This window comes from Sus scrofa, chromosome 3 (assembly GCF_054392235.1).
Source record: "Sus scrofa isolate SSC_HxYL_T2T_F1_AM1 chromosome 3, Sscrofa_HxYL_maternal_Yorkshire_Landrace_v2.0, whole genome shotgun sequence".
NCBI classification, from domain to species: domain Eukaryota; kingdom Metazoa; phylum Chordata; class Mammalia; order Artiodactyla; family Suidae; genus Sus; species Sus scrofa.
Genome location: NC_139385.1, coordinates 132,408,804 through 132,425,168, shown reverse-complemented (window position 1 = coordinate 132,425,168; position 16,365 = coordinate 132,408,804). Strand labels below are relative to the sequence as shown.

The 16,365-nt window shown below is 48.8% G+C and overlaps 1 protein-coding gene across 3 annotated transcripts in view; it reads left to right on the top strand.

The window, feature by feature from the left end:
- VSNL1 (visinin like 1) overlaps window positions 1-15,889 on the top strand; it is a 110,112-nt gene extending 94,223 nt beyond the window's left edge. Inside the window, exons 3-4 of one of the 3 annotated variants that reach the window (XR_014839792.1) lie at window positions 10,019-12,938; window positions 14,193-15,204. Coding sequence is in view for 1 of the 3 variants with exons in the window: in XM_021087821.2 (XP_020943480.1) it covers window positions 10,019-10,234; window positions 14,915-15,112 (414 nt within the window). In the remaining 2 variants the exon portion in view is untranslated. Of the gene's footprint in view, window positions 1-10,018; window positions 13,091-14,192 lie in introns of all 3 variants that reach the window. The other 2 variants (XR_014839791.1, XM_021087821.2) reach the window with 2 other exon arrangements.
- Window positions 15,890-16,365: the final 476 nt, after the last annotated feature.

Sequence of the window (16,365 nt, the reverse complement as noted above, 5' to 3'; positions counted from 1 at the left end):
ATCTTAGGGTGGGAGAGGGAATCTGTGCACTAAGTATTTGTTCAGTTTCAGACTCATAAGATCATCTCGGTGACTTGGTTTGTGGCTCTACACACTTGTAACAGTGTAATTTTATACTTACGTAGTTGTTTGATGAGTATCTATTTCCCCCACTATCCTTAATATTCTGTATCTTTTTTTTATTTTATTCAGCACCCAACACAGTGCTTGACCCATAGTAACTGCTCAATAACTGTTTGTTGAGTTAAAGAATGAACGAATCATAAAAAATATCCCTCAGTGGCATTTTAGTAATTTTAATGTAGTACATACATTCTGCCAGGAGATGGCGATAAATACACACAGCCAAGGATTTTGAGTATTAGGCTATGGAAGCTAAGAATTACATAAGGCGACAAATTTGTTCATTTCATCAGATGTGGATTTAGGCGTATTTCCTAGTGAATACTTGATTAAAGGAAACAGAAAGATGTAGCAGAAATGACCAGACAGATCTGCATTCAAGTCCTGCCTCTCCCATAGCCAGCCAGGCACCTTGGGCAAAGGCCTTGACATTTTAAGCTTGTTACCTCGTCCACAACAGGGTCTTTATGATGGCAGGTTTCACTATAAAGATTAAATGAAATAACACACGTTAAAAGTACTAGAAGTGAGCCCACTCTAGTGCTGCGTGAAAATCATGAAAGTGTTCCCATAAATGATGAGGCGAATGAAAATTTTTCCCAAAGGTTCTACCTTATGTTTCATATACAGTGGCCCCTCTGTATCCATGGGGAATTGGTTCCAGGGCCTCTGTAAATACCAAAATCCAAAGATGCTTAAATCCCTTATGTAAACTGGCCAAGTACAGTTGACCCTCCATAGCCACAGGGCCACATCTGCAGAGTCAACCAACCACGAGTTACTTCCCTGCTGTCCTCAATGCTCTGTCTTTTTTCTGGTTTTATTCCCAGAATGAAGAAAATGATGAATAAATAGGTTGGTACTCTGAGAATTCACAGTTCAGTAATCAATATTAAATAAATAATCCCCTAAATAAATAAGAATGACAGGTGGTGCTAAACCTCTGTCCTAAAAACCTGCTTCCTTGTAATCAAGTAAAAGTTAAGAAGAACCAAACCATCCTCTAGAGTTGCCTTGAAGAGTCTAAGAGATGCTGAAGGTGTAATTGATCACAGCCCTGCAGAACCGTCATTAGGAAGGACTGTTACTGAGTCGAAGCTTGTATTGCTGGCCACATGACAGGCCAATAAATTGAGAGTTGCTGGGGCAAGGAATGGCGACTTTATTCAGAAAGCCAGCTGACCTAGAAGGTGGGGGACTAGGGTCCCAGAGGACCATCTTCTCCAGGTTAGAATTCAGGCTTCTTTTATAGTAAAAGTGGAAGAGGTGTGGTTGGTTCTTCTTGGAGTAGGAATCCTTTGTTCTTGCCACTGTCCATGTAAGTCAGGTCATGATGTGCCTGTAAACACCACCAAGACAAATATTATTCTCTGTTTTGCAACTTTTTATCTCTAGAAGAATGGAAAAGTGTTATACCTTTAAAAGTCAGGGCCTGAGAAGGGGGGGCGGCTATCCTATATATTTTAGGCTAAAGGCAACATTGACTTTGTAGCAAAAGCAACAGAATGCAAAGGTTAAAGCAGAAGAAATAGATCCAATATGGAGTCAGATTTGTACATCCCTAACACAGGGCAGGGGCAAAAGAAATTAATTCACTCCTTCATTCACTAAGTAATGATTGAGCACCTACTATGTGTCGTTTAAACAGGGAACAAAATAACATAGCAGCCAAGACTCCTGTTCTCATGGAGTTTATGTTTCTCATGAAGGAAGAAGGACAATGAATAAATAATTAAAATATGTGTATGAGAGTCAGCTTTTTGGAGAGAAATAAAGCAGTGAAGGGGACTAGGGAATTCTGGGGATGGGAGAGTTAACATTTGTAGTGAGGACTTTTAAAATGTTTTTCACTACCATTCAGTTGTGAAAACCCTTCTCTCCCCTCATGGAAACATGAATGTGTTAAGTTTAAGGCAGCATTCCTGTTTCACAGATGAAGAGGAGCTGCTAAAAGAAGTGACACAACCACAAATACGAAGACACAAGGATAAATACGAGACCAGGGACCCAGTCGGTGCTCACCAGGAATTCACAGCCCTTCTCCTTGGAAGGCCCCAAGCAAAGAACCGGGAGGAGCAGAGGAGCAAACTGCCTCTGCCCTCGCAGAACTCACAGGCTGGGAGGGACACGGGCTAGAGGGTTTGGAAAGATTCATCTAGAAACCAGTGATGCACAAACCAAGCAGAGGGAGAGAGTCCGTCCAGCCATGAAGGTTGCATGAAGGGGGAGCATTTGAGCCGGACCTAAAGAAAAGGTGGGATTTCTTGATTGGCCAAGGCGAGGTGGCATGAGAGAGAGAAGGCATTTGAAGTGTGAAAGCAGAGGGCGGGTTTGGTGACACCTGGGAAGACAGCCGAGATTTAGGGGGCACAAAGCAGAGGAATGAGAGTGACAGGCTGCAGGCAGGAGCCGTCACGAAGGGCAAGAAGTTCAAGTGGAGCACGTGCCAGCAGAGCCTCTGGGGGCCGCGCTTGAGAGCAGAGAGAAGCAGGACACATTGTGTTTAAGGCATATATCGCGTCAAGTTGGAAGCCCTTGAATGGCAAGCGAAGGAGCTTAGGTTTGATTCCACTGAGTGTTTCTGTGAGGAGAAATGAAACCTTCGGAGCCACATTGCAGGAAGGACGGTGTGGCCTGGGTGTCAAACCTGGAGGAGACCAGAGACAAAAGGAGGAGGAGACTCCGGCCAGAATCACTGCACAGTGCTGGGGGCTCTGGTGGAGACAGAAGCGGGGGCCCTCCATGGATCCTCTCGCTGGAAAGTGGACAGGCGCTGGGAGGTGGAGAGAAACAGGGGGAGACCTGACCCACCAGGCCCTGGCTGAAGGCACCCACTGACTGAGGCCATCTCTGGGAGCGCTCAGCCCACTCCCCTAAGCAGAGCCCAAGTGGGCTCGGGGAGCTTGCCCGTGACCCAGCTCTGCAGACGGCCCACGTGATCAGGCTGTGCCCACTGACTGGGCTCTGCCGAGTCTGAGTGGAGGGTCCGGCAATCCTCTCCCTCCAGCCCCTCTCCAGGAAGAGGAGGCCGTGGGTATAACCTTGCTCTGCAGCAGCACCCACGACAGACGGCAGGTACCACAGGCCGCCCTCATCTCCGCGCATCCTGGGGAGGGGAGGTCCACGGGAAAGAAAGATGTATGGCCCAGAAGAATTATCTCAGAAACTTCCAGAAATCAGACCAGGGACTGCCACAGGGCAAGTGCGCCCTGGTCAGTCAGCAGGACAGACGGGCATACGTGCCAGCTCTCTGCCACGCCAGACCCTCCACCACCTGCAAATCTGCTGAGAAGCCCTGTCCCTGGGGCCTGTCTAGAAAGCACAGCTCCCTCTCCTCTCTTGGGATGGCACAGGAGGGCTGTATGTTCCTTGTTCTCTACTGGTCTTGGCTTGAGCTCAGCAGAACCGGGAAGCCTCAGGGGACTGGCCTTTTCTCAACTTCTTTGTCCTCATTTCTGAGGTGCTCATCCTCAGAGGCGCCTCCCACTGCAGGCTTCCTGCAAACAAAGGCTCCCTCACTTGGTCAACAAAGATAGTGCAGGGGGCACAGGGCAGAGTGACGCTGCATGCGCAGGGCTGACCAGTCCAAGGAGAGAAGGGTGACAGCAGCATGTGTTTGCAGAGAAGGGGCCTCGGAGGAGGTGGCAGCCGGCTGTACTTCAAACAATAGGAGGTAGAACTGAGCAGTAGGCCAGGGTCCCACAGACAAAGGGCAGACAGAGGCAGGAAACCAGGGGGCACTTACGGATTGGCAGGTAATTGCATCTGGCTTCAGCAAACGGGTGATCCTGCCCCAAGTTAGAAATAGGGCTGGCCCTTGCAGCTCACCTGTGAATTGGTTTTCGGCATCAAGGTGGCATTTTCCTACAGACATCATGCTGCCCTTGGTAGCTGGGTCCGAGGCCGGCAGCCTTTAGAACCCATTTCCTCAGCGCATATCTGGAGCACAGGATTGTCCCTGTGGTAGGATGGGGACAGATCACCATGTGGCCTTGAGGTCAGGGTCTCATCAGCAGGGCCAGAAGTCTCTTCCTGGCCCCACCTTCTGCCAACCTGCTAGGCTCTGAGCCCCCAGGTGTCCGAGCAAAAGGGCTGTGGGCAGCACAGGGGCAAGGACAGGACCTGAGAAAGCAGGCTGTAGAAAAGCCTGAGAAGCTGCCTCCAGGCCCCGGGCTTGGTCAGCTATCATCCCGGGCTCAGGAGCCGGGGGACGAGCCCACTCACCGGCACCCCCAGAGTTAAGCTGGCCAGAACCTGGGGCAAACTTTGCTCCACCTCCAAACTCTGCTCTTCAAAGAGGAGCCGTCTCTCAGGCACCCTCAGGGGGGCCAGCTGCCCCAACGGTGCCAAACCCCAAAGGATGCCTCTAGGAACCACAGCGCACAGCTTCTGGGGTCCGAAGGATTCCTGGCTGGGCAGTAATTGACCATCTGCAGTTGCTTCCCAGATGAGGTTGTTTTTGTTTTTGTTTTGTTTTTACTTTTAATGGAAATACAGGATACATTTGCTTTAAAATTTTTGACTAAAAGTAGAAAAACTGTATGTGTGCATGTGTGTGTGCGTGTGTGCGTGTGTACATAGGCATAAAAGAAAGGCTGGAAATTTATTGACAGTTGGCTATGTTAGATTAGCTAATACAGTTCCTGAAACTTCATAACTAAATTTATTTTCTTTCAAACTGATTTCTATGAGCTGGATGTTTGTGTGTCCCCAAAATTCATATGTTGAAACTTAATACCCAGAATGATGGTATTAGGAGGTAGGTGCTTAGATGATGATAGTGGAGCCCTCCTGAATAAGATTGGTGCCCTTATATGGCTGTGTTTTTTTGGTTTTTGTTTTTTTGTCTTTTTTTAGGGCCACACCCACGGCATATGGAGGTTCCCAGGCTAGGGGTCGAATCGGAGCTGTAGCCACCTGCATACACCACAGCCACAGCCACACCAGATCCGAACTGTGTCTGCGACCTACACCACAGCTCACAGGAACACAGGATCCTTAACCCACTGAGCGAGGCCAGGGATCAAGCCTGTGTCCTCATGGATGCTAGTCAGATTCGTTTCTGCTGAGCCTCGACGGGAACTCCGGGAACTCCTTTTTTTATATTTTTTTTGGGGGGGAATAGTGCCCTTATAAAAGAAACCCCACAGAGTCCCCTTGCCCCTTCCGCCCCGTGAGGACAATGTGAGAAGTCAGCAATTCGCAGCGCAAAAGAGAGCCCTCACCAGGAGCCTGATCTTGAACTTCAGCTGCCAGAACTATGAGAAATAAATGTCTGTTGGCTTATTAGCTACCCAGTCTGTGAGAGTTCGTTACAGCAGCCTGAACTATGAAGACTTAAGTGAAATATATATAATTATATATATGAAACATTTCAACCTTAGAGATCTTTTTTTCTGTTATATTAAGAGATTTAGGTTATTAATACCACCGAAAATTGTTTCCACATCAATATTTAATGCAGGAGTTGAAGGAAAAGACATTGAATTTTTAAAATAAAACTAGGAGTTCCCACTGTGGCACAGTGGGTTAAGAATCAGACTGTAACAGGAGTTCCCGTCGTGGCGCAGTGGTTAACGAATCTGACTAGGAACCATGAGGTTGCAGGTTCGGTCCCTGCCCTTGCTCAGTGGGTTAACGATCCGGCGTTGCCGTGAGCTGTGCTGTAGGTTGCAGACATGGCTCAGATCCTGCATTGCTGGGGCTCTGGCGTAGGCTGGTGGCTACAGCTCCGATTGGACCCCTAGCCTGGGAACCTCCATATGCCGCAGGAGCGGCCCAAGAAATGCCAAAAAGACAAAAAAAAAAAAAAGAAGAAGAATCAAACTGCAACAGTCCAGGTGGCTGGAAGATGTGAGTTCGATCCCTGGCCAGGTGCACTGACTTAAAAGGATGTGGCATTGCTATAGCTGTGGCACAGGTCACAACTGTGGCTCAGATCAAATCCCTGCCCCGGGAGTTTTCATACGCTGTGAGTGCAGCCATAAAATAATTTTTTTTTTAATTTTGAAAATTAAAATAAATTAAAAAATTAAAATAAAACACCCCTGAAGCAACATGACACCAACAATACTTGTACTTCTCAAGTACTGTTTTCCTCAAAGAGAAGTAACTATAAGTTCAAGACCTGATTGCTTCCTAAAGAGACTGAAGGAAGTGTGGTTTCATTTTTCAGTGATGATCCATCCAAAGTTGAGTTATTTCATCAAAAGAAGGGTCATTTCTCTGATTAGAAAAAAAAACCTGAAATACTCAGAAACCGACAGGAGGAATTTTCCAAAGGAAGCAACCCCTCCGGCTATCTATGGGCTCTTGATCACAGACTCAGTTCTTCCAAAGTAAACACATTGGCCATAAAAGTCGGTAAACAGACCTTCTGCGAGGCACATGTAACTTTAAAACTCAAAACTTACAATCGATTTTTTTCCTCAACGATTTCCAGATCTATATTAATGTCTAATATCCTGACCTAAGGTGCCCTGCTCTTTATAGACAAAACTGTCAGATAGCCCTTACCTTTATGTTGTGAGATATAAGATAGGTAAAGCATTGCACCACCAGAAATCTACACGGATGGAGAAAAATAATACCCAGTGGGCTCGTGTCACTGCTTATGGAAAGGCTGGTAGGTAAACAGCCTGAAGGAGACTTGGGAATCCACCAGGGGGCTCACTCTGTTCTTAGGCTGGTTCACAGTTACCAGCTCTGCCCAAGACCCCTGAACAGCAGGCAGCTGGCACCTCAGCAAACAGCACCCCCACACACCGCCCCCAGAGAGAGAGGACAACCCCTCGTGCACAGACACATATAATATTGTGATAGAATAAGAAATACATATTTAGGGAGTTCCCATCGTGGCTCAGTGGTAATGAACCTGAGTAGTATCCATGAGGATACGGGTTTGATCCCTGGCCTCAATCAGTGGTTTAAGGATGCCGTGAGCTGTGGTGTAGGTCACAGACATGACTCAGTGGATCCTGTGTTGCTGTGACTCTGGCGTAGGCCGGCAGCTATAGCTCCAATTTGACCCCTAGCCTGGGAACGTCCATATGCCCCAGGAGCAGCGCTAAAAAAAGCGGAGGCGGGGGAAGGGGTCAAAAAAAAAAATAGAAATACATATTTGGTCTTAGCCTCCATTCCTGCCAGGAAAGCTTCTAAGACTCTTGGCATCTCTGGAGTGATAACAGTGTCTTTTGCATGTCAATGAAATAACTGTTGGCTGGGAGCCCCTATAGCGCCAGGATTGGGGCAGGGTTTGGGGGGCTGGTCCCAGAAAGAGGATGTCAGATCAGAGAGTTGGAACTTTCAGCCTCAACCCAGACCTTCAAGGAGGGGGAGGGTCTGGAGATTGAATTTGGTTACCAATGGCCAATGACTTCATCAGTCATGTCTACATAATGGAAAGGCTATAAGAACTCTTAAACTACAGGGCTCAGGGTTCTTCCAGGCTGGGGAACACATCGGGGTGCTGGGAGGGTGGTGTCCCCAGAGAGGGCATGGAAGCACCGTGCACCCCGCATCCCCGTACCTTGCGCTATGCATCCCTTCGGTTGGGTGGTATCCTTTATAACAAACTGGTCAATAGTAAAGAAAGTGTCTTCCTGAATTCTGTGAGTTGTTCCAGCAGATTATCCAGCCTGAGGAGGGGATTGTGGGAACTCTCCGACGTTATAACCAGTCTCAGAGGTACAGGCAGGGACCTGGGACTTGTGACTGGCATCTCAGGTCGGGGGTAGTCTTATGGGACTGACCCTTCACCTCTGGGTCCGAATTAAATTGGATGGTAGGACAACTGGTGTCCAGCCAGTTGGAGAATTTGTGGTTGTGAGGTGAAAAAAACAAAACAAAAACAAACCAAAAACCCCCATCGGTGTTGTGCGTGAAAAACAGTTCAGAGCACGTGAGGATCAAAGGTACCTGCTTAGAAATCTTCAGGTTCAAAATCACTCAGTTAAAAGCTCACCGCCTGGCAGCCTGTTCTCAAGTGCCCAAGCCCAAAAGTGGCACTTGTGGGTGGGGTGTGGGGGGGAGGTTTGCAGGGGAAACGTGCCAAGCAGGTGAAAGAGGAAGGAAGCCTTTTCTCCCCATAACCTGCCTCCTCGAAAGCAACAGCCCAGGCCTGAGCTTAGGGGACCCTTGGCCCGCTGCTCTGTCGTAGCTCCTGTCAGACTCCAGGACCACCGGTCATTTCACGTTGGCCCCAGTACCCAGGGACTCTGAGCACCTAAGACGGGGCCTGAGGAGAAAAAGGCCTCCGTGGATGCCGATGAATAATGAAAAATGAAGGGTAGCAAAAATGAATGATGTGCTTAGACAGTGAAGCAGCAAAGAAGAAACTTGCCCTTCGCAGCCACAGAATGTTGTTGTTTTTGTTTTGTTTTTTATTACTCGATGAATTTATTACATTTGTAGTTGTACAATGATCATCACAATCCAATTTTATAGGATTTCCATCCCACAACCTCAGCGCATCCCCCTACCCCCCAAACTGTCTCCTTTGGAGACCGTAAGTTTTTCGAAGTCTGTGAGTCAGTATCTGTTCTGCGAAGAAGTTCATACAGAGTGTTGTTTGATTAGAAAAGAAGAGGTTGTCAACTTTTTACTTTCTGAGGCTAATAAAATGATTGTTGCCATTTTTAAGCCACTCCGTTGGGGGGGAGGGGTTCTTACGCAGCAAGAGCAACCAGGACAGACCCTGGCATCCAGAAGTGGGAGCTGCTGAAGTACAAGCCTAGGGCAGCTCCTGCCCTTGGAACGCTTGCCTTGACCCTGAGCCTCCTCTGTTAGATCTTTACATAAAATGCTTATTTTGTTTCTGGAGGGAAATTTTCTACTGTCCAATGTGCTTCTCTGGGTAGGAGGAGCGGATGGCAGGGCTCAGCAGGTCCCAGGTCAGGGTGCTCACTGAGAGAGGGGAGACAGCCTGGGGGGCGGGGGGCATGACCCCGGCCATCCACATGCCCAAACCTCTTGGCAAATGCCAAAACCCACGCAGGAACAGGAATCCGGCTATATCCACAGGGCTCTGCTCTGGATTTTGGATTTGCTGGATTTCTTCATCCAGAAACACACACGGACCTTCTCTACTTTAAAACATCCCGTGGTTTGCTTTTGCTTGGAGGGCAGGTGTGAGGTTCGTTTGCTTTGCGTCCTGTGGCTCACCTGGAGACTGTCCTTTAGCTTTGGGGGCAGAGCGTCAAGTATCAGAACTCCCTGCTCTTTGGGACACGCCCAGACGCGTGTCCAGGGCGAGGCCACTGCCTCGTTCCCTGCCGTCTTACCTCCTCTGCGCCTGTGTCCATCCTCTGTCTCCCACCACACCCCATGGGCTCCGAGAAGACAGCTCCTTATGTCTCTCAAAAAGAAGCCCAGTCATGTTGTATTTTGAGTGGGTTTTAAAGGGGCTGCAAAAGAAAAGTTCCTGCAGAAAGAAGTCAAACACTGGCACCCCGCCCAGGGCAAGGGCTGCGGGCTGGGGGGCGAAAGGGCTGGGGAGCCTCTGGCAGAAAGGCCTAGATGGTCTCACTCAGAGGACGTGGGGAGAGAAGTTGGCTGCTGCCTCCATCCCAGTCCTCGAGGAAAGTGACCAGGGCAGCCTCGGTTAAGGAGTCTTAGTTGCCCCAATCTAGGCCCTGCCGACGCAGAAGCTGAGGGTCCCCAGCCTCACCCAGAGGAAGCAGTGAGGGGCCTGGGAGTAAGGACACTCTGGAAGTGCTCCACTGGCCTGCCCTTGGCCCAAACCACCATCCAGGCGGGCCAGCCTGTCACCCTCATGCCGCGGCCTGGGAGAGCGCCCGGGGCTGTGAGCCAGAAGCGCACGGTGGCCCTTCACTCTGGGCCCCGTGATCCGTCCCCTCCAACCTCTGACGGTGACCCTGTGTGCTCTGCTTTGTAGTTCTTCCCGTATGGAGATGCCTCCAAGTTTGCCCAGCATGCCTTCCGAACCTTTGACAAGAACGGGGACGGCACCATCGACTTCCGAGAGTTCATCTGCGCCCTGTCCATCACCTCCAGGGGCAGCTTTGAGCAGAAGCTGAACTGGGCCTTCAACATGTACGACCTGGACGGTGACGGCAAGATCACGCGGGTGGAGATGCTGGAGATCATCGAGGTGAGGCGGCCCCAGGGCGTGGTCCCCACCTGGGCTGCGGGCAGGAGGGCAGCCCCGGGAAGATGCCCCCACCTCCCCCATCCCCAGCAGGAGCCCTGCCAGGCTTTGTATTCTCTGTGCCTGGCTCCAGCGCAGCACTGAGAAATGTCACAGGTCCAAGCTGTCAGAGGTCCAAAGCTGACTGTCCGTCAGCCACTCTCACTTGCCCTGTGAGATGTGCCACAAACATAAGCTAGTGGGTGAAAGGGGTGGTATCAGGATCCGGCTTCTCTGGCCCTTGGTTTCACTCTGCTCTGCGGGACCCCAGCCTCTTCCTCAAACCAGCCCCCTCCACCATGGGGGGCACAAGATGCTGCCCATGGCTCCCAGGTCCCCATCACTCCACAGGAACAGGCATCGTTGTCAGCTGTCTGTGCAAACATCCCAGGACCCCCTGCCCGCTGCTCTGACCTGTCTTCCACGCTCCTCCCTGCATACCGCCCTCGAGATACCTGGACCTCCCGGCTTTCCTAGAACACACAGCCTCCCTTCAGGGGCTCGATGTCCTCTCCCTCTGCCCAGAACCCCTCCCTGACCCCCTCACCTCAGAGCTATGACCTCACCTCGCCCCCAGCAGCCTGCCTTCCTGTGCTCCCTGCCCCCAATAGAGCCCCGCCCCCACCCCCTGCTGCCTAACCCCTTTCCTGCATGTTGTCACAGCATTTAGCACCGCCCCACATAACCTTATGTAACAAAACACAAGCTCTAAGAGAGGGCTCTGCTCCCTCACCACTGTATCCCTAGAACCCAGAACAGTCCTGGAGGCTGGCGGGCACTTAACTGCTGATGAATGAGTCAGTGTCTTTTCTTGGCAAGTGTGCCCATCTCTGCACCAGCCCATGTGACCACAGGCAAGAGGCAAGGGGTCCTCCCTGGAGCTGGGGTGCAGCCTCATCCACAGAGGGCTGAGATTCAGGGAGGGTCAATCCCCGGATGAAAACTAGGGGATGTTGGCAAGAGACAGTAGCCCAAACCCCCAGATGCCCACCATGCTGCACTCGCTGTCCTCCCACTACAGCTGCTTCCAGTGCAGTGAGCTCCCGCCGTGTCCTCTGGAGCCCTGCCTTCCCTCTCTCAGCATCCTTAGTCCATTCTCTCCCGTTAGTACCCACATGCCTTCCCAGGAGAAGCGGAAGATCTAACAGCAGCGAGGGCAGCTTGAGGAGTCACACCTGGCATTGCTGCTTCCTGGCTGTGGGCCTTTGAGCAGCAAAACCTCAATGTCTTCGTGAAAGAAAATAAGGATGTTAAAACCTGCCCTCCGAGTCTAGTGTAAGGACTGGGGGAGAGGCTGTGCAAAGCACCTAGCACACTTCTTGACATAGGAAATGCTCAGAGAAGGGCAGCTAACTCTCGAGGCCCTGTCTGCCTTGGAAATACCATCTGCCTCAACTCTCAGCTTCCTTCCTTCTCATCAGCCATGTCCCCCTTCATGTGTCTTCTGTGTGTGTGGCTCCCTGCCTCCAGCTCCAGGATTTCCACCAGCTTCCGGCCCTTTGCACCTGCGCCCTGGCACCCTCTCCTGCCTCCAGCTTCCCCTTGGCTGAGCCACCATCTCAGGACCCAGCCGATCAATAAGTGATGCAGTCTTAGAGCATCCCTGTGCTTCAGGAGCTGCTCCTCATTTATCAAATCTTTACAGAGCACTTTTTCGGTGCCGGACCCGGATACACGAATCTCTGACAGCTGGTCCCCTCTGCCCCAGCCTCGCTGTCTATGTGGGACCCCTCACGCACTGCTGGCCACTTTTGTGCCTACTGTGCTTGTCACCTTGGGATGTCCTTCAGGGTTCTGGACTCATCGGAACCGTCTCACCCTTAAGTCCAATTTATCTCAACCTGTCCTGAAAGCCGTCTTGGCCCACCTCACCCCAGAGTTCTCCACCGCCCTCTCGGGCTCCCCGTAGCCTGGGGTCAGCCTTTGCAGGCACCAGCCAGCCTCCTTGCAGGTGGGGCAGAGACAGATGTGAAAAGCAGCAAGTGCCGGCCCTAGAGGAGCTCACTGGCCTGACGGCCTGCGTCCACACAAGGGCACCTGAGAACAGAGAGAGGCAGGTGCTGTGACGGGGAGGGTCAGGAGAGGACAGAAGAGCAAGGGCCACGTAACCCCATGCAGGACAGTGCGTCTGCCCTGAGGTGTTGTGCACAGGCCTAGCAGGTCCACAAGTTCTGGTTGAATGAGAGGGTACTTCAGACAATTATTTCCTCCTAGAAAAGCACAGGCGACAGCATATCCTATTTTCAGAGAAGACAGTGCTAAACATTTTGATGCCCCCGGGCGTGTCCCATGAAACGCGAGTCTCCAGGGCCTCCTTCGTGGGGGAGCACGTTCCTATTTAGTTCCGAGTCTGACATGACCTCGGCCTACGTTGGTGTGAAGTGTGAGGGTCTGTATCTGGAACATGCTTCCCTGGGGGTCATGTTCATGGTCAGCCTGCCAGGCTACATCTTAGAGACGGTTAATGGACACGGCCATGTTCAGAGTTGTTAGACGAGGCCCGGGGTGGACTTTGTGTGTCTGCACTTCTTTCTGCTGTGACCTCATCCATAGGGCACTTCTCTTCCTGCCTGTTGCCTCTTTTAAGCCTTGTTCATTTCAGCCCTTGAAGGACAGGGTAAGAGTGGCAGCTTATGGTGGATGCCCCCTCTGTCTTTAAAATCCAGGCGTGTCTGCTTTTCCCTCCTTCACCACTCAGTTCTCGCTAATCTGGACCCCCTCTACCAACTGTTCATCAAATGAAATGTCAATAATCTTCTTCTTGGGGTTCCCATCGTGGCTCAGTGGAAATGAATCTAATTAGCATCCACGAGGATACAGGCTTGATCCCTGGCCTTGCTCAGTGGGTTAAGGATCCGGTATTTCCGCAAGCTGTGGTGTAGGTCGCAGAGGGAGCTTGGATCCCGCATTGCTGTGGCTGCAGTGTAGGCCAGCAGCTACAGCTCCGATTCAACCTCCATATGCTGCTAGTGCGACCCTAAAAAATAATAATAATAATAATAATAATAATAATAATAATCTGCTTCCTCTATTACTTATTTGTTCGTTTTCTTTTCTTTTGTTTTTAAAGCCATACCTTTGGCCCATGGAAGTTCCTAGGCTAGGGTTTGAATCAGAGCTGCAGCTCCCGGCCTATGCCACAGCCACAGCAACAGTGGATCCAAGCTCTATCTGCGACCTACACCACAGCTTGTGGCAATGCCAGATACTTAACCCACTGAGCAAGGCCAGGGATCAAACCTGCATCCTCATAGACACTGCATCAAGTTCTTAACCCATTGAACCACAGCGGGAACTCCAACAGTCTGCTTCTAATAAAGTCAAATTTTGTAAATTTTTTCCCACCATAAATCAACACTAGAACCTAGTTATAAAAGTGAGCAAACAAAATGTTTTATCTCAATAGACATTTACTTGTTCAGTGAAACACTTGTTAGTACTTTACTCTTTCTGATGGGTATTCTTCAAAACTTTATTGAGTTGTAATTAACAGACCATAAATTTACCCATTTCAGCTATACAATTCAATGATTCTCAGTAAACTTACCAAAGTGAGCATCCATCATCATAATCCAAGTATAGAACATTTAAATTTTCCCCGATTAGATTCTGCATGCCCACTCATACCCCTGGGCTCCAGAAACTATCCTTCTGCTTTGCCTCGATGGATCTATCTTCCTGGACATTTCATAGATGAAATCATACAGTATATGTTTGGCCTTTTTTGTTTGTTTGTTTGTTTTTGCTTTTTAGGGCTGCACCCATGGCACATGGAAGTTCCCAGGCTAGGAGTCAAATAGAAGCTTCAGCTTCTGGCCTTTGCCTCAGCCACAGCTACAGCCACACAGGATCTGAGTCATGTCTGTGACCTACAGCACAGCTCACGGCAACGCTGGATCCTTAACCCACTGAGTGAGGCCAGGGATCAAACCTGCGTCCTCATGGATCCTAGTCAGGTTCATTACCGCTGAGCCATAACCGGAACTCCCCAGATACATCATATCTTGATGAGCATTTGCGCTGTTTTCACTTGGGGGCTGTTATTAATAACGCTGCTATGAATGTTCACCTCCAAGTCTTTGTGTATATTTTCTAAGACACTTTGCTAAGAAAGAAACCTATTTTACCTTTCATTCCCATGTTGAGAATTACCTATGCAGAATTAATTGAACCGGGCCACAGGAGCGTCCCACTCTGTTCTTTAATTTACCAACAGAGTCCCTGACACAGCTTATGCTCACTGTAAACTAACTTCTTTCGGGGATAATTTCTACTTGCTTTCTTGACGGATTGTAAGTCTCTTATCCTTTGGGACCACACTTCATCTTTTCCTAAAGCTCCAAGGAGTGGTGCTTGTTGACTATTACCGGACCTCAAACTCAGACTGTTTATACCTAAACTGGCCATTTTCCTCCCTGAACCCGTCCCTAACCCATGATTCTTGGTCTCACCACGACTCTTGCTACTCACTTCCTCTGGCCAGAAACCCCAGGAGTCACACAAACTTCTCTATCCAGTTGGTCTTGAGACACAAACTTGGTTGCATCTCTCTCTTACTTAAAACCATCTCAGGAGTCCTTTGACGTCCGCTGAAATCCGCTACCGATCAGAGGAGGACTTACGGTCTGTTGCTTGTTCTCCCAGGCCATCTACAAAATGGTGGGCACCGTGATCATGATGAAAATGAATGAGGATGGCCTCACGCCCGAGCAGCGAGTAGACAAGATTTTCAGCAAGATGGATAAGAACAAAGACGACCAGATCACCCTGGATGAATTCAAAGAAGCTGCGAAGAGCGACCCTTCCATCGTATTACTTCTGCAGTGCGACATTCAGAAATGAGCGAGGGTCAACGTTACGGACTGCACAAAAGTCTCAATGTTCCATTCAGTCTGCAGCTATTCACACACACACACACACACTATTGCTTGGACTACCTATAAATGGACTTGCTTCTTGTGTTTGAAACACTTGTGTGCATGAGAATGTCATTTGCTAATGAATTTTAAAAAGCATATATTATAAAACAAACCAGCCACAATGTGATATGTGTAATATCATTTCATAAAAAACAAAAAACAAAAAACCTTCCTCCTCCAAAGCCTGGGCAGAAATGTGCTGCAAAGAGTTATATGATTTCTTGTTTATGTTTTGCTAATGCTCGTGTCTCCTTGATTACATGGTGTTAGTAGCACTGAGATTCCCCCACAGTAATGTAACTGAATTAGAAGCTGTGTCACCATCTCCTGTAAAATAGTACTGGACACACACACAGAGCGGCCCTTGGCTCCTTGGTGTGGTCCCCACACAAGAGCTTGTATTCCCAGTGAATAGAAATGTACAACATTTGCATGCCTTTTAGGTTTGCCTTAATTCTTACCTCATTTGCATCCTATCAATCTGGAAAGAGCTGTGTTGGAATTAATGTAGTGTAAAACTTAAAAACCCTGCTAAATGACTCATTAATTAAGCATATCTATCTATATATACATATACACAAAGATATTATTTATTGAAAGTAAAAAAAAAAAAGATGGATGTGTATTGATTTCTGCTTGAATTTTCAAAGGCTTCCAAAGAAGTGGCAATAGATGTCCCAAATAAATTTATAACATTTGACTTTTCCCCTCAGTTCTTTTTTCATAATTTTAATTGAAACAGATGTTCATAATCATCAAAGGTCAGTAGCAACAATTTACTAAATATACCTTTTTTTGGAATAATATTCACTTTTTGCATACATTAAGATTGCCAGTGACTCGGCTCCCATTTTAGAAACCAAACCTTGTCCTCTGTATCTGTTTATCCAAATTTTGATTTCCAAATGTGAAGAAACATGAACATTTACTTACTTCCAAAAAAGAACTTCAGACACAGACTAAATCAAATTTAGGTATTTCCAAATACCCCATTTTGATAAACTAGAAAAGAAAAAGTAAGCAATCCAGTGTCTAAATAGACCCTCATGATTTATGCAATAAGCCAAATTCCTCTATGCTTGAACAGGAATAGTTAAGGGGCTCTGCTGTCGAATATTCCTATAGCCTTGGGAAAGTCCTATCTCCTCTGTGAGTCTTGGTTTCTTCCTTTAGAAA